Source organism: Biomphalaria glabrata, chromosome 1, assembly GCF_947242115.1.
Source record: "Biomphalaria glabrata chromosome 1, xgBioGlab47.1, whole genome shotgun sequence".
In the NCBI taxonomy this organism is placed as follows: domain Eukaryota; kingdom Metazoa; phylum Mollusca; class Gastropoda; family Planorbidae; genus Biomphalaria; species Biomphalaria glabrata.
This window is the reverse complement of record NC_074711.1, coordinates 21318173-21337149: the sequence shown is the minus strand read 5'-3', so window position 1 is coordinate 21337149 and position 18977 is coordinate 21318173. Positions and strand designations below refer to the sequence as shown.

Below are 18977 nucleotides of genomic sequence, written 5' to 3'. Positions count from 1 at the left end.
TGTCCATAAACAGCATCAAGATAAATATAGAGATATATCGCATACCACTTGAGTTACTATTATGACCTACCGGCTTCGCTCGGTATTTCTATTCAGATATGAAAGTGATACTCTAAATAATATAGGGTTGAGATCAAGATGAATGTATCGAGTTCTAAGACTAGACTATATGGCCTTTCAAATGTTGAGCTTGATAATATCCTAGTTATTGTTTAAAAATGCACTCCGCCGGAACAAGACACACTTTTCAGATTTATTTTAAATTGTTTTTCTTTATCCTGTGCGGGCGACATTGTCCCGACTATAGCAGAGGCATAGTGAGGGGAGGGGGCAATGGAGGCACGATGCCTCGAGCGCCACCCTCATGGGGCGCCTCACGCAGAGAGGTGGCAAAAAAAATGATCGTAGACATTCTAGTTAGGTAACACATTCTAAAGTTATTTGTTTTATAGTATTACTAAATACTTTTTATTTTTAAACCAATGTTTCTATGTAATGTTCATGGACAATGGGGGAGGTGGAGGGTCGGCAATAAAGTTTCTTGCCCACGTTTTGCTAACTACGCATCTGGAATCTGGACCATAGCCATAGCCCAGGTATTTATCTCATTTCTATGAAATAATTCAGTGTTTCCCAAACTGTGTATTGCTGTGTTCCGCGAGGCCTGAATAGGTGTTCCTGAACTACTGGAATCATTAGGTAGTTGGACACCAAGTGAATTAATCTATCTAAAAAATAAGCAAAGTGTTCCGTTAAATATTCATAATGTGCAAAGTGTTCCGTTAAATATTCATAATGTGCAAAGTGTTCCGTTAAGGAAAAAGTTTGGGAAACACTAAGATAATCCATAGTCACTTTGCGACAAATGGAGGTCATAGAGAGGTATATAGTCGCAGTACTCTCTTTTGTTTCTGTCATGTACAGATTACGTTAGCAGCTCTGCGTAGAGATCTCTGTGCTTCGTACACATGTTTTACAGTGTCAGTATTCAGACGTACATTCCTATATAAAAACCTAACTCTATAACTATGCTAAACCTCAAAATGGAACTACGATGACCAAATGACCAAACACTTTGGCAGAACATCTGAAGACGTGAACGTATCAAGTCAAGAGCTCAAAGCGAAAAGCTTGTCAAGAAGAAGAAGGAGATATTGTCCAGTGCGTCCAGTTCGTGTCTCCTCTCTCCTGACCACTGACCTCCACAGAGTGGCGCGAAGCTGACGAGGACAGATTTCCACAGTGACAAATTGAACTTTGTTTATTCTGGGCGCTAACTAAGTTACAGGTCGACTCTAGGTGTGGAGAAATTAATTTTTAGATCGTCTGCCCTGGACCTTCTGACAGAACTCTGGCCGTTGAATAAATTATAGCCTCGCAACACCAATTAGTCCGCCAGAACAAGGAGACTGTCTGTGTGAAAAGTTGAGAATAGACATGTTTGATTGGATGTTCTCGCAATCAGAGGTCAAGGTCATATTTATTTCGACACTGCTTTTTATTATATCTCAGAAAAAACACTATGACTTTTGGTGTCCAGAACTGGCCAGCACCAAACAATGAAGTCTTATTGAGTTAATAGTCAGATTGGATTGCATTATATTGTACTGGGTTTTTTTAAGAGGTTATATATTAGGGTCACCATATGGATTATAAGTGTAAACGATCTCTAGCCCAAGTAATAATGTGACCTGTACTTCACTGACCTCAGACTAAAAATAATACAACGGTAAAAAAAATCCATAATTTAGCGAAGTTTCTACCGAGATTTCTTTCCAATATATCATCTAGTATTCTAGTGTCTCGATGTCTGGACTAGACCAACCAAGGAAAAAAAAAGTTCACTATCAATAATTCACTTCTTTTATACACTTGTCTCTCTTATATAGTTTTAGCCATTGAAGGTACCAATATGCCGGCAAGTTCAGAGATCTAGAAGTCAAAACATTTAGTTAACACATTGTATCAAACAAAAATTCTTTTCAATTTAAAAAAAAAATAATATACAAATTCCAGGCTTTTGTTTCTGAACTAGTTCCCAAGTTTCAAGAAGTGGAATTGTACGCCTTTTAGCCTTGAACATACCAGGAGCGGGGGGTCTACAGGGGCCCTCAGGGCCGGATATACCTACAAGCAACAAAAGCAATAGCTTAGGGTCTCAAATGATGTTTTAGCACTGAGATATGATATCTGGATGTATAAAGGCCCCCAAAAGGGGCCCCCATATCTCAAATAGTTTAGTGCCTTCACAATCCTAAATTCGCAACTTTGTATCAAGGGAGACAATATAGGAGAGACTATTAGCCCATATTAAAAAAAAAATACCCACTATTTGAGCGACATAATGATGCTAAATGTTGATTACATACAGTTGACAAAATACTACATAGCTGTTGTAAGCAAGAGTCTCTTCAATTGTGGCCACATTTCGCTCCACTTCTGCTTGTTAGCCTGGTCCGATTTATGCCGTGCTAAGATGGCGACCCTGCCCGTAGTGTAATGGTCCCCTTGAGGATTCCCCTATTTACCATCTCCCCCAATGGAAGTCGTGGGCTTAGAACGTCTGCTAGTATCGAACAAAAAAAATATGAAATCAATACGATCTACTCAAGTCAAGGCAATGATAGATAGTCGGCATTGACCACATAGGAGTCACGTGATTGGCCTGGTCTTGTGAGGCTGTGGGGGTTTTATTGGTTCTCATGTAGCATGAGCCTTAAAGTGCAATGGACCAAACAACAGATACAAGAAAATTGCATAAATACATGTGCGAGCGTTAGTTATGGTTTAGTACTAAGCAAGCAAAAATTTAAAAATATTTAAATAGGGCTTTTCCGAGGGGAAGAATGTCGCATTTACAGTCATGTGCCTCAATACTGTAAGATTTATTTCCCTTATTCGATATCAAACATAATTAATTAATGACCACGCTTTAAATAACTAATGGATTAATTTTTGACTGATTCAATGTTTTGTTTGGAAGAATGAGTAATTGTGCAAAGATTCAACTTGACAGACAGACAGAGTTGATATAAGCATTGTCGAAAGATCACTTGACTGGCACTGACTGCTACAGAAAAGAGAACCAAAAGAAAAAAAAAGTGTTTAAGATCTTATTCAGGAGGTACAAGGACATTCGGTATTGAATACAATTATAAGCAGACTCATAAATAAAGAATACATTAAATTAAAAAAAAGAAATAGTAAGTATCAAATTATTACCAAAAATTAAAAAAATAATCTAGCTACATGTAATTTCTTTTTTTTTTTTTTAAAGTAAAGTTCCCCTTTCAGACCCTGTGATCTATGGGGCAGATGATGCTAAGGTCTTCTGTTTTTAGCATTTGGATTATTAATTTATTGTATTTGATGAAGTGTGGAAAATGTTTCAAACGTGTTTACTGTGACTCTATGTTTAGCCAGTTAACCGTGTCCATCTTACCTGTATAGACAAATCGACCAGGGGCTCCTTTACAAAACTGTTTCGACTTGTACGACAACGTGACCTCTACGACACCTGGGATGTGCCTCGGTGGAGTCTGGACACGGATGGCGTGAGATGTGATGAGCTGAAGAGAAGGTAAATACAACGTCACGTGATATGTCTGAGTCGTTTTAATGTGTGTATGTTTATTTATACTGTATATTGAAACATCATTACAATTCAACTCTGGCTTGCTGTAACAACGTTATGGTTGTTCTTAGAACATAAAGATGTTGGATTTTAATTCTGTTAAAAATTGACAAAGTTGGACTCCCCCCCTCCCCCCCAAATAGAACATCATTATGTTGAGCTAACGATTAATTGGGGAAAGTAAAAGCGGTTGTTCGTTGTGCTTGCCACATGTCACCCTCGTTAAACGTGGGCCACAGAAATACTTGCCTTTACAATTATCAGCCCTATAGATCGCAAGGTCTGAAAGAGGAACTTTACTTACTTACGTTTTATAATATAAATAGGAGCGTGGGCAGAGGAGCACAATTTCAGAGCTTCAATGAACTCAAGATGGATTTATAGTCAAGATATGCTATCAACCTAGCTTAATATAGATCTAAAGCTTATGTCTGATTGTTGAACTACTGGTAATGATTTTAATTAAAACTTTGGCCGTGGCTTTGTTTCTCTTAGAAGTAGCCCGAAACACTTCTAGCATTATACGGATGTGAACAATTAATACATTTTTGTTGTACTTCCAATCAGTTTGCCTAAAGACTGGTCAACGTTTAGTATCTAGATCTAACGGCCAGGCAACATCTGAAAGGCATTTAGCCTGTGGCCCATTTCTCGCCTATCAGGATTTCATACATTCCAATTACTGGTGCTAGAGGAGAGCAGGCAATTTCAACTGTTTCCCCCACTCCAAACACGCACAGATGCATTTGATACAAACACGCACATACACTCGCACACAACTTTCTCTCTCTCTCTCTCTCTCTCTCACACACATACACACTTAGCGCCCAGGCTGAGCGAACGTTTAAAGCGACCACACGAGGATCGATCGTGTCATTCCAGATGCTAGAGAAGGCAGCACGAGAAGAAAAGCATTAAATTTATTAGGTGGACCCCCCTCCTCCTCCCTACACCCTATTCCACAAGTTCCATTCTTTCTCGTTTTTAAAAAAGTTTTCTAGGGAGATTGTCTAACCCCCCCCCCCCTCTTCCCTTTTCCCCCTCAATTGATTCATGGCCCTAAACTCAACATCGGTCTAAAGTCTAAAGTATAGGTGTGAGAATTAAGTCTCTGAAATCTTTGGTCACAATTCTTTGACTTAACTCGGTAAGAAACATAATGTGTCCTCATAGAGTGGGCCAGCACAAATAGATAGATATTAACAAAATCAGCACTAGATTACAGATGCTATTTTGGTCATCAGCGTTTTGCATTATTTAAATATGAAAACCTTATGTTTTAAATGCCCACGAAGTGTCTTACCTCACTCCAGACCAACATGGTGCCAAACACCACTTGAAGACCGTCAAAAAAGTTGTCCCCGATGAGAATGACCGTCGTTCCACCGGTAGTCCATCCTTCGCTCGGGCAAATAGCCTTGATACATGGAGTGGCTGATAGGATGCCAGGATAAGCAAGAATACAGTTGTAGGCAAATTATGAACACACTTCGTTGAAAAAAAAATATTCATAGACCTATTTTTATACAAACATGCATTGCATATATACTAACAAAAATTAGACATAATTACATCACACTCTAAACACAAAGGAATTACTTTCTCCTCAGGCTAAATTATACTTGAAACAAAGATTAATATCCTATATAAAATATCGCCTAAGTAGCAAGTTATTTCAGATGCTTGTAGTACGCTTGTTATAACGACTGGCGAAGGGGACATTCTCGAAAATGTGACAGGGTTTAGTAACTACAAGACTGGCCTATTGTTTCAAGTTTAAAAGATATTTATAACTGTCTTTTTTATTCAACTAAGTACATACACAGACATCTTAGTGTTGTTGTTTCTTCGCGTGTATCTGTGTGTCCGTATGTGTGACTCTGGGTTTGTGTTTCTGGATTTGCATCTTTAGTGCTTTTGCTTCTGTCCCTGTGTTTGTGTCTCTGTGTTTTTGTCTCTGTTTTTGTCTCTGTGTTTGTGTCTCTGGTTTTTGTCTCTGTGTTTGTCTCTCTGTGTTTGTCTCTCTGTGTTTGAGTCTCTGTGTTTTTGTCTCTGTGTTTTTGTCTCTGGTTTTTGTCTCTGTGTTTGTCTCTCTGTGTTTGTGTCTCTGTGTTTGTGTCTCTGTGTTTGTGTCTCTGTGTTTGTGTCTTTGCGTTATTGTTTCGGTGTCTCTATGTTTATGTCTCCGTGTCTCTGTCTCTTTATTTGTTTCTCTGTGTTTGTATCACCGTGTATGTGTATTTATACATAAGACATGTCTATTAATATACGAGGTGACGATGTGATAGGCACAACGACCAATGTTTTATACCTCGCTACGGAGAATATATAGTAGTGTATATAGAATATATCAATGGTCTAGAGAATAAACAGCACATCGGTACAGAGATTATATTTATACAAGGTTACAAAGACAGTTTGTGTGGAGACACAAACTCAAAATCGGCCCCCCGAAGTGGTCCAGCCAGGTAGGTAAAAAGGCAGGTTTCAATATGTTTAGAAAGAACATCAGAATGAAATTTTATTAAGATAAATGACAGAGAAGAATGGAGAAAGAAGGTTGACGGATTTCGTGTGGTGTCCCAGCGGTCCACAAACCAAAGGATAGGTGAAAGTGAATGTGAAGTTAGATGTGAATCTTGCCTAACTAATGTCTTATAATGAATATATAATTGCTCTAATTGTTATGTGAAGGGACAATCTGTTATTCCTCAAAATGTAAGAGATGTCCGTAGTTCACGCGATAATAAGAAAAACTACTAATTAATTGTTGTTTTAAATCATGTCCAACTTATAAGCATAGTAAATAGATTTTTTCTCTTAAAAAAATGTAAACATTTTTTTTAACTGTAGTAGATCTTACTTAACTTATCAATACAAATGTAAATTTTAAAAAAAAAATCTAAAACCGTTTGCATAAATGTGTTATAAATATGGTATAGGACCCCACCGCCTACTAGGAAACCTCCCGTGTTTGTTACTATTAATAGTGAATAGTTGTAAAAGTGGTGTATTTTTTATGAATAAACTGCTTGCATAAGTGATTTAAAAAATTAGATTTTTTCGGTTTCAGAAAAGAAAAAAGTAGCCGTTGCATCAGAACTTTGAATGGTCTAAAATATTATGATGTCGAACTTTTACTATTTTTTCTAGTTTACGAGATCTAAACGGGACGGACGGACAAACCACACAAAACTAATAGCGTCTTTTCCCCTTTCGGGGTCGCTAAAAAACAATCAACAATAACAACCCAAGTTCTCTATCACGTGACTATGACGTTCTACAGAACTAGTTCTGCTTCATACAGTGTTACCCTTAATGCTTCCCACGTGTATATCTACATCTAAGTGATGGCTGAATGAGGGAATAAATGAATAAATAAATGATGCAAAATATCAACCAAGCGAATCAAAATCGCTTCATTCATAAAATTTCCCCCCAGTTTACTTAACCTTAGTGCTTTGATTTTATTTCTTCAAAGTTCTTTCACTTTTCTAATCAAACATTTTTTAACAATTCCACCCCCCCCCCCTCTTCTGACAGTGTTAAATTAAAACATAAAAAACACATACACATTTTTTTTTGTAGTTCTTTTTCTATCAGACATTCTGCGGCTGACAGCCTTGACCCCTGTGACAATGAGGACACAAATAACGCGTGAGGTCTCTTCTATTTCATGATGTGCAATGACGTGATGTAGTTCAATTATTCTCTAACAGAGGTGGGGGACAGGGGGAGATACTATCGCTCCGTGTACAAAAGTTTTAATATAAAATAGCTGTGAAGGGAAGAAACTCTCTTTATCGACAGTGTTATTGTTCCTGAGCGGTCTCACCATTAAATCATTAGGCCCACAGCGGCCCCAGTGTTTCTCCATCGAATTAACATGATTAAGTACGTCAGAAAACAGTAAAAGTGAATTCATTAGGCATAAAGCATAAAGCTTGGTCCAGAGAAAAGAAAAACTTCACTTATTGTCATCATTTTGTAGTGTAAAGTTTTGAGATGATTTCCTAAAAGTCAAGTTACTTGACCGAGTTTCGACAGTTGTCTTCGTACAGAGCAATCGAGCAGTGACAATCTAATCACGAATATTTTTTCAACAAGTATTCTACTTTGTCAGTACTTAGCAAAAACTCCAAAAAAACTTTTTTAAGGTAAAGCGGAAACAGTTTTGGTAAAATTTATTGAAGTTGGTTTAATGCAATGTTTCTCAAACCTTAACTAGTGACGTCCCCCTCATCAGACCAAAATTTACCCCCCGCACCCCCCCCCCCCCCCCGCTCCATTCATAGCATGGGTGTCAGGAAAGCGATTTCTTGCAATTGGAGATTCAGAAATTCATTCACCTGGCCTCTAAGATGTACTACTTCCTCTGGTAAGAAGAGCGCAGGTTTAAAAAGCTACATTAAGATAAGGGATGGGCCGAAAACGAATTTCGGGAGACATTCGTGGTAGAAGATCGCGTAGGCTACGTTTGTAAAGGGCAATACTTGTGGTCAGACCATGCTGGTCTTTAGCAACACGGTGGGTCAGATCATGTTGGTCTTTAGCAACACGGTGGGTCAGATCATGCTGGTCTTTAGCAACACGGTGGGTCAGATCATGCTGGTCTTTAGCAACACGGTGGGGGCTGTTTTGTTCACACGGCAACAGAACGACAGTACTCCACTCGGGAACACATGACCGTTGTGACGTCGGAAGAAATTTAGTCCTTGAAAATAAAAGCAACCTTCGCCATTGTGAAGAGCCAAGAAAAGCAATGAAACGTTACCTTCTCAGTATGGTCTTGACAACAACAAACACACATTTACACACACGCACATTGATTTAAATACTCACCTCCTTCTGTAGGGTCAAGTCTTCTGGCGCGTCGCCCATGTTTCGAGTTATTATGTACAAACATATTATCCGATACTGCCAGCAGTGGGCCATCAATGGCCGTGGATGTTGATATGGCCACCTGAGAAAGACCAGGCAAAACTTTTATTTCGTCATAATCAATATTACAATATTATGACGTCTAATTGATTATCATACTGTAGAATAACGATGTTAGACTGAGAGTTGGACATTTGCATATATCAAGGTAAGGCTAAGATTTCGCTTCTATCTGTAAACATCAGGTACCTGGAATCTTCGCATATCTCTTGGATTTCCTGCATTCTTCAGACAATTTTGGTTGCACTTCATAAAAAACTTTAAGAAAAATCTGAAAGTAAAAAAAAAAAGAGTTGCCTTTATTGATTGTTTCACTAATAAATACAAACATTATGTATGTAAAAAAAAGTGAATGTTGGGATATCTATAGAATGTGTTCGTTTCGTCCAGCTGGTTTCCCCCACCCCAATATAAGACGAGTGCTTTCCTTTTATTTGTTACTCTCCAAAGTTTGAACACTACAAAGAATACTGGAGTTACAACTTTATCATCTTCAATTTTAGTTTCAAAAATGAAAATGAATATAATCAAACATCACTAAATAGCTAAAGTTTTAACAGTGAGTTTATAGGTCATCGTATTTCTATTTCTTTTGTCCTTTGTTTAAATTTAAGTTCATCTTTTTTTTCTCTCTTCAGTAATCGTTTTTAGACTGGAAGTCAATAGAGCTTCTGGCCAATCTCTCTGTTCAGTTATCGGCCCGTTCCTCTGCTAAGTCTCTGGGAACCAAATAGGCTTATTCTACAACACTACTCCGGGGCCTACGGCATCAACCGACTTTTATGAAAGGCTTTCAATTATTCATCAGGTTTTTTTCCCTTCAATTATAGATGAAGTCGGGGAGTTTCATTTCAGCCATTAAACTCTATGAGGTGGCGGGAGGGCTAGGCACCCAGTCAATGGAATGGTTCAAAGTTACAGAGCGGCTGGAAAGCAAAGAGAAGGGGAAGATGAGGACACTCAAGGCTTAGTGCATTTTAATAGAGATGAAATGCACAATTAAGTGTGTTCAGCTCAGACTGCAGTTTCCGCGAAGTAAAGTAGACAAACAACAACAAGGAATGTTACTGGTGTATGTAGACACACAAGAAAACGTAGTCATGTTATTTCCTTTATAAAACGAGTCAGACAACACAGACAGACACGATGTAGATATAATTCTAGCCAAACAATCTCGTAGGTACGTGGCCTTCGATGTGCTTCTATATAGCCATCTATTTCATTTATTCCCTACAATAAAAAAACAACCGTGTGTCCATAATTAAGACGAATGTCCAGATCCACTGTCCAGTTCATTCATCTTCATTAAAGTTCCCCAGAACACACCCCGACTCACTGTCCTCTCTCGAGTTCATTTCTCGGATTTTTACTCAAAGGTATAACGTTAGTCTCAATCAGAATTAGATTATTGATCTGAACATTCCGTTATGTTGTTCTATCAAGCTAGTAAACATTCCAATGTGTTGTTCTATCAAGCTAATAAACATTCCGTTGTGTTGTTCTATCAAGCTCGTAAACATTCTATCGAGCTAGTGAATATTCCGATGTGTTGCTTTAGAAAGCTAGTGAACATTCCTATGTGTTGTTCTAACAAGCTGTATTAAGGCTATTAAACTATGCAGCTGGCAACAGTATAAGTGTACCACTAAAACATCTTGGTTTACAAATATAGACAAATAGAGTTTATTAATGATCAATTCAAGAATATAAATTATGTTGTAAGGCTTTAAAGATAACCTTTAACCTTCAATGGGAAGTAATGTAGACAAATGAGATACAATGAGCCTTGTAATGACCAACACAAATAGTTTGAAATAAACTATTTCGTTAAAGTTACATGTTTTTTTGGAAACATAATCAGCCAAAACTTTATGGTAATAATAATGATAATAATAATAATAATGAATTTTGTTTCTCTCTAACGAAGCTCGACCCTTGACGGTGCCAGAGAATGAATATTAGCTCGTCTTTCACATATTAATAATAATTCTCTTCGAGTCTGAATATTAATGTGGAGTGCAGAATTTCACGTGGATACGCAGTCCCAGCTGCGACGTACTTTTTTGTAATTAGATAGATAACACTACACAGATACACGCAGCTTTCATTCCTTTGACTATGACAGTAAACAAGTTATAGTTTCCAAATCCTCATTTGACCAAATTTGACCAGAAATCAGACTCACATTTCCAGACACGTAAAAAAAAATTATTATGTCTTCTGGATTAATAAGTGACGAAAGGTGTGATGAAACTATCGTCTGCTCCTATCAATGTAAGTAGTGCCGGCGTGGAGCAATAATGTCAGATGGACAGTTCTCCTCTGGACGAGAGACCACTGACTGTTTGAACACATTGGACACGAGACTGAACGCTTGGAATGGAGAAACTGAAATTGCAGATTGATGACTAACTTTACGAGCAGTGGTCTGGCACCGGGTCACTCCCACCTTTCGCTTTCCTTCTTTTCATCATACCCCTCCCTCTCCCCCATCACTAACACCTCAAGCGTGTCGCCCATTTATCCATCTGTTGAAATTAATTGACAAATCGAGGGATGTTAAAGGCTTGGATGGACAATGTTGATCGGAGTGTCTATGCAGCCATTTAGAAGGATCCTTGTGGACAAGGGAACAAGACCTGCCCCCCCCTCCACTCTTGCTGATGGAGGGAACAGGCCACCTATTGGGCTTATCTGCATTACAAGATGCTACTATTACTCTCAAGGGGGAAGAACTCTCCATTCCAGATAAACGACACATTTCACCATCTTGTCTTATTTCGTAGAGATGATTCGTTGTGAATAAATTGATAAAAGTTTATTTTACATGATTATGGCTGAACACTTGTAATTAAATATTCTTATTTTAAAAAAATCTCTTTGTTTGTTTAATTGTACAACAGTGGTGCTTGACCCAGTGTGACACTGTGTTATTTGTATGTCGCTCATGTAAATCACTGGACAGTCAGTAGGACAAGTAAAGGTCGTAGATTACAATGGAACCGAGACTATGCGGAGTGGTTGGGTTTCGAGCTGAGGGGTCCTGGGTATGAATCTCGGTGAAGATAGGGATTCTGACTTTCGTGATTTTTTTGGACACAGCTAAGTCCATCCAACCCTACTAGGTATTTGACTTAAGTGGAGGAAAGTAAAGACCGTTGGTCGTTGTACTGGCCACATGACACACTCTTTAACCTTCGTCTTTAGAAACAGATGACCTTTACATCATCTGCCCTCTAGATTGCAAGGTCAGAAAGTGGAACTTTTTGGTTTTAGTTATTTCTCACCTTGTTTTCTTTACATTAAGTTAAAAGTGAAAGGGGGTGGGGGTGGGCAGAGAAAACAAAAGTCGAAGGAGGCGTGGTGACCTTTGAGTTCAAGGTCAACTTAATTCGGGATTTATTTCAATTTGATATATAACAGTAATAAAAGTATTATAATACATTCATAGATAACTTTATTACAATATTGCTTCGTCATGTGTTCTTATCACAGTCAAGTTTTGGACAAGACAAGAATGTAAAAGAAACAAACAAAAAAAAAGTTTCTTCAAGAGGTCAACATGTCAAGTACAATTTTACAATCACATTTTAGCATGTATGTAGAGCAGCCTTCATCAAACGGTAAGGCGCGCGAGGTCCACTCATGGGAAGCGCGACGTCCTTGCGAAATGTGGGTGTTGGAGCCACTCAGGGGAATTTTCATTGTAGTTATCAATCCATATTTGATTATTAACCAAGCAAAATGCCATTATTACTATTATTATTACTTATTAATGTAAAAAAAATTGTTTTTAGAGTAATAAATATTTAAATACAAAGAAATTCTAGAACAAACAATTTTCTAATTAGAAATTAAAAAAAAAGAAGTGCCCCGGGTGAGGATCGAACTCACGACCTTCAGATATCTCGGAGTACGTGGTGATTATGAGACTGACGCGCTACCTACTGCGCTACCGAGGCCCTTGCACACTAAAGTGACTATCGGTATGTCTTTTTGAGTAGGTCTGGGTCCACTTGATCATTATATATTGATTATGTTCTTTTTCGTCGACTTTGATCAGGTTTAGCAATATCCGAGTGAGGGCCAGCAATTCTAGAGCATAACACTGTGTAATGTATAGTAAAAAAAACATAGCAACAGAAGGACTGGTGTGTTGACAAGGTGTGTGTGTATTCAGAAGAACAAATACCGAAACAAAGCGAGACTTAGAGAGAGAAAGGGATTGGTTGGGCAAGGGGGGGGGGGTAAGAGAGGGAGAAAGAGAGAGGGAGAAAGAGAGACTGAGAACATCATGTCTTTCAACTTGCGCCTTTCTATTCAATACCCATTCAACAAATTCCACAAATGTTCAAGATGACATCTCTGACATCAACAGTTGACATTTAAACACGCGAATTATAAACGCGTTCATGTTTTTTTTTCCAGCGCTTCCCAGAGCACGACTTATTTTTACCTGCTTCTCTTGAAAAAATAACAGTACACCTGTCTTCTAGGGGGATGAAGTGTTTTGTCAATGCTGTCCAGTCAGTAACACGTAATACGTGTGTAGTGTGTGAGAATTGTTGCAAGTGTGGGAGTGTGCTGAGATCCATTGTATAAGTTATGCATAGTTTTATTTTTCATCAGCGTTAGGAGGTTACTAAGTCCAGTAAGCCAAAAAGTCGATATGCTTACATAAAGACGCCTGACACAATAGGGCTCTAACAAAAAATAGCGTGATATTTGTCGAAAAATAGCGCAAGACAAAATAGTGCGGACTGAGATATGCTGTGTATGAACGTACAGGGTTTTAGTAAGTGAAGGTCATGGGCAGTATTTTTCTTCAATATTAATAGATCTCTTAAGTATGTCATTTTTGCAGAGGGTAAGTCTGTACTGTACTGGGTAAGTCTGTGCTGTACTGGGTAAGTCTGTACTGTATTGGGTAAGTCTGTACTGTACTGGGCAAGTCTGTACTGTACTGGGTAAGGCTGTACTGTACTGGGTAAGTCGTCTGCCATTGCATTGTCTGGAGACTGGACCAAATGCTTTTTTTTTAATACTCTCGAGCCGAAAGTTTGAAAATAAGGGACTTAGTTTTAGAGATAAAATGACTTGTTTTTGTTTTTGTACTGGCCTGTTTAGTGTGACTCCTACCTGTCTGATCAAAACAGGACTATCGGAACAGTATATCATGTCGAAGTTCCCGACCAAAAGCACTACTGCCTTAGACCTGGAGATGGCGATCCAAGCCCAGTGAGAGTGTGACGTAACCATTAGACTGACTACCTGCTCCCTATCTTAAGAGGGCACTCCTTAACCCCAGGGGGGCAGACCTGAAAAGGAGAAAGGAGCAGGGCGCTGTTACTAAACGTCTGACCTCACACATCGTTGTCAGGTGATTTGGCTGCGAGCCGCCCGGTGACAAATGAGCACTTGAGCAGTAGCTTCGAAGTGAGCAGTGAAGCTGTGTGAGAAACAGTTCACGCGTAACGTACCTCGGAGAAGTTGAAGTAGTGGAGAGAGGCTCACGGGAAGAAAATCTTCATTAAAATAAAAACATTGAGAATGTACTCCAGGTTGGAAAAAGTACGTCAAAGTGGAAACAAATCTTTTACATCTACACAATTTTTACTTAGAAGTAAAGACGTCTTAGTAAACAACAACTAAGTAGGTCAAAAACTATTTATAAGATCTACACACTTTTATCTAAAGAATTGGTCAAAACTAACTTCATCCCAGTATTTTGTAATGTCAGACAATTGAAAGTCATTTATTTTTTGTTTTCTTTAAACACAGGGCCATGGTTTGACTTTGGTTCGGTAGTGTCGAAACGGTTCTATATGTACCTTAACTGATAAGTTTTTTAAAAGGATATTTATATGTATGTATGTATATGCAATATGGTCATATGTGTATTAGATGGTAAAATAAAGTATCGATCTATAATTTTCTAAGATTCAAAGTTATAATCAAGTCCACAGTATTAAAAAAAAATGACACGATATTGTATTTTAAATAGCAATTATTTAATGTACAGGTCAACATTGAGAACGCTTGAATAATGTACAGTGACTTAAAAGTGAAATTTTCTTTTAATCGTATAGAAATACAATTTCTTGAGAATGCATTTATTGAGAGTTTCCCATGAGAAGTTGGGACAAGACACTCCAAAAAAGTCTGGGATGTGAATCATTCTGTGCTTGTCCTCTGTAGGAGAGCGCTAGGTGGATGCTTACGTTACGGAGTCAACGGACAACAGGGATGTGGGCCTCTCACTCTTTCACACTCCCACACACAAACATGCATACTCAACACACAAACACACACTTACAAACACGCATACTGATCACACACACAGACACAAACTGAAAGAGAAACCTCTTCAAATGAAACCCGTCTCTGTTTCTTTCTAAAAAAAAAAAAAGCGCCCCCCCCCTTAGAAGCACCTGTTGCGAGGGTCTGCTGAAAAGATTTCTAGCAAACGATCAGGACGCGGGTACTGGAACTATCTGATAGACAGGAACTAGATGACATGTTCACAAATTTAAAAAGAGGGCAATTAAAAATAATTTGTTTAACCTATTACACAAACTTGCCCAAGTTTTGATGGTTCTCAAAATTTGGAAGAATAGTTATGGAGTTGGAATACTAAGGAAAAAAAAGCACTTTACAACTGGTAAATCTTATTACATGGTTTAAATCTCCTGTCCCAGACTCTTTGCTGTGTGGAAACTAGAGACAAGAGATTGGGTCAAAACTCGTTTATCTGAACACATTATAGAAGAAGAAAAACATGTTTAAAAATACTTTAAAAACAAAACAAAACAAAGGTTATATGTAGTGTAATTGTATCAATTAGCTTAGATCAGTAAAGTTATTAAGTTTGTAGTAGATTTAGGGATTCTAAACCAACAACAATAAATCTGTGCGATAAGAAATATTTTTATTAATTGTTTTTTGCTGAGCGCTATTTCACGCTTTTTAGCTTTCTCACCTGGACCAGTGGAGAAAATGGTGTGGGGGGGGGGGGGAAAGAATGGGATATCTGGGTGAATTTTGTTTTTTTCCCGCATTCGCTTTTTAAAAGCATACAACGGAACTACCTGAATTCAAACTTGTTTTAGTTGTTCAATTGTTTTTTATGATACACACGGATGACGGCATGGTTCCTACAGTTAGCAAGTAATTAGACTTCTAGAGACGAGACATTCCTAGCTTTACATTGCGTGAATACACTTTTAGAGCTGATTTAGCTCATGAATGATTTTTAAAGGAGCCAATGTCAAATTGTTCTACGACAATTGTGTATGCAGGGCGCTTGGGATTACTGCACAGGATTTAAAATGTGATCTTCAAATGGAACATTCTCAGATTCGCTACTGGACTTATTGTGTGAAAGATTTTTATTTCTCAGCTAAAATTAACAATTTAATAGTGAGTATTTTATTTGTAATTGGAAGTAAAATTGTTTGGGTTTCATGTCTTTCAACTTTTATAGGAACTTTTTATTTGAAGCAAACCAATGACTATTGCACATAGTGATAAATAATGTGGTGGTTTATATAAGTAAATATTTTAAAGACATTTTAAAATTTTCTATAACTTTTTTCGGTTCAAAGGATGGTTGATACAAAGGTCTACGCATAGCTGTTCGAAGCCATCCTGGCGTAGGGAATGCCTTGGCGTCTTGCGGGTGTCAGAATTTAATATACTAATAGGAATGTACTTTATTCAATTAAATCAGCCCGAGTGGGTTGACCAGTGGTCAAGTCCCTGGACGAAATGCCAATCTGTAAGAAAAAAGTGTTGAGGCGAACGTACGAGGCTGTGAAGGAATTGTTTATCGCTTGAATTATTGAAGCGTGACTGGAAGGACGAGGTCGTCTATTAAATGTGATGCATGCATTTCTGAGTTCTGGACTGGTCAGTAGAATCAGCAATGGTGAGCTGACCACAGTAGGTGGTCATTTAGTGAAAGGCATGAAGAACAGCAAAGAAACACAAATGCTGGGCGGGGGGTGAGATAAACCACGCCTAGTTGAACTCACCAGAGTATGTAAATGTAACGATTAAATTTAATTAATTGGTCACTTACTGTCCGGCATTCGCTCCGTGAGCACTCACTGACTAGAAAGAGGGAGTTAAATCCGGGAAGATGTCACTTGAATTAACGTTAATTCCTGGCACTTGATACATATAATGTGTGTCATTTTGGCTTTAAAGTCTCGAGACTCCAAGAACATCACACAATTCCCAAGACATTAATTAGCTGGTGTTAGAGTCGATTACAGTTATCGTCCCCTTGGTCTGCTAAAGTGCAATGTCAAAGACTATTTTTAATCCACATTTATCTATTTAAAAAAAAATTTGAAAGGAATCAAAACTATATTATGGCAGAGCATCGAAATTCGTCACCATTAATCCCGAGTACATGTTAAAAACAAAATACCCTCTTAGTTGATAAATGACAGTTGGATTTTTTTATAGCTCATTTTTCAGGCACTATGCCTCTTTTGTGATCCAGTTGGGGGGGGGGGAGTCCCTGCTACTTTTAGGCGCTCAGCAAACACAACCCATTGCAAGTCAGTATTCGAGCTCGAATAGAGTGTAGAGTGTGTATTGGGTGTATTAGAGAATGATAATAAAATGGGAATTATCTGATGTTGAAATTTAAGTTTTGTTTTCTTGCATTAAATATTCTCACTGCTTTTTCTTTTAAATTAAATTTTATTTTGAGCTAACTTTTCTGGGCTATATATATTTTGAAAAATAAATAAGTTAGAGTTTCACCATCTTATATTCTCCACATCTCCCCCCCCCCCCCCCCAACAAGAATGTAATTCACTCTATTTGTGCTTTTCATTAACCCACTATCCTAGAATTGTCTCTAGATCTGTAGTTATTATCAGGCGTTTTTAACCACCATATTAGTAAACTCAATTACTGGCACACAAAAAAAGGGGGAAATTAAAGTATTATTGTCAAGTTAAAATTTTGTTTAAAATGTGTGTGTACCCTAGTTTTAACAACTATTAATACAAAGCCAATAATACTTTCGAAAGAAGATTAGGCCTATGTGAAATATCCAAATGCCTCAAATCTTGGGGTAATCACCCTTTTCTTCACATGGATAGTCTAAAAATAGCCCCGATACGAGCTAATAAGAGATAGACTTGGATGAAAACCTAAACAAAACGAAAGCATCCAGTTGTTGGGTAACTATTTCATCGTGCGACACCGTCAGCTATTCAAGTCGGTAATTGGCGTCTTTAGTGACTGCCTCGGCGTCACGCTTAGTGTAACTGTGTATCCCGAGTGTGGGATTCCATCCCGACTGATGTAGGTGATGCGATAGGGTAAGGAACCAACACTCACCCGCTCCCCAGTGTATCCCCTCTCGCTCCCCATCAACTTTCTTCCAACATCAGCTGACTATGAAGAATCAAATGTCTAGCTGACTCCAGTCGTCCCAGAGTTCAAAGGAAAGGCGAAACTTTTGACTGGGAGAAACAATCCCTGCATGCATCAGAAACTTTTGACTGGGAGAAACAATCCCTGCATGCATCAGAAACTTTTGGATGGCAAGAACTTCTCAAAGCGACCAGAGGGTGTGTACGCATGGGGAGGGTGAGACCAGGAGGCTGGAAACTAATGAGTCTGAGTCTCGTGTAAACAACTAAAGAGGGAAGTCTGAGCTTGGAGAATAAATATCTCAATTTTCATTCAAAACCATTTTGAAGGTTTTTTCTTCATCTCCTCAAAAGGTTTCGTCCATCATTTAAATCATTGGCTCCAATTAACTACAATTATCGTGATTATATTTGTGATCCTCGAAAGTGTTTTTTTTAAATAACGGCTGTTGTTGTTTTGTTATTTTTAATTCTAAACACGTATTTTATCCTAGTCACTAAATATTGAGACGTGTTATGGATGGAAACAAATGTGGTCCGCAGGCCATGACTTGGTCGCTTCCTACAACGGAAACCAGTTCATGTGAAGGTCAGACAATATAAAGACAATTACTCGCTTCTTGTTCCTGTTTCATTCGGTCCGTTTATTTCTGTAGATATCGTTGAATGCTGTTCAATAATACATTCTGAAGACATAAATATTTCAAACAAATAGTCCCCCCCCCTCCTTTCGCTAGAATCTCTCGTCCAGCCTTCCCCCCCCCCTACCGTTTATTTTTCCTTTTTGTTTTGTCCCGTTCATTCAAACTGAGGCTTAACGTGTACTCGTATTCGCGTACAACAGTCCAACTCCCGCGAGAGGTTGAAATCATAATAAATAGTTCACGGGACGATCTCTCGGAGAAATGCCAGACTTGGGACAACGGTAAGTCCTGAGTTATTATGTGAAGGTATCCGGTCTAGGCAGCCAGGAGGCAGTGAATGTTAAAGGTTGAATTTCGGCGAAA

At 38.3% G+C, this 18977-nt stretch overlaps 1 protein-coding gene and 1 non-coding gene across 5 annotated transcripts in view; both read right to left on the bottom strand.

Moving 5' to 3' along the window:
- Positions 1-18977, bottom strand: part of LOC106071179 (transcription factor COE1-like) — a 52838-nt gene that overhangs the window by 11721 nt on the left and 22140 nt on the right. For 3 of the 4 annotated variants that reach the window (XM_056028020.1, XM_056028035.1, XM_056028012.1), the window contains exons 8-11: positions 8765-8846; positions 8478-8597; positions 4938-5081; positions 3443-3569 (exon numbers count right to left, since the gene is read on the bottom strand). In XM_056028020.1, coding sequence (XP_055883995.1) covers positions 3443-3569; positions 4938-5081; positions 8478-8597; positions 8765-8846 — 473 coding nt within the window. Of the gene's footprint in view, positions 1-3442; positions 3570-4937; positions 5082-8476; positions 8598-8764; positions 8847-18977 lie in introns of all 4 variants that reach the window. The other variant, XM_056028027.1, reaches the window with a different exon arrangement.
- On the bottom strand, positions 12445-12537 carry Trnam-cau (transfer RNA methionine (anticodon CAU)). The gene is made up of 2 exons: positions 12501-12537; positions 12445-12480 (listed from the first exon to the last, which is right to left on the bottom strand). It is a non-coding gene; the product is annotated as a tRNA-Met (tRNA).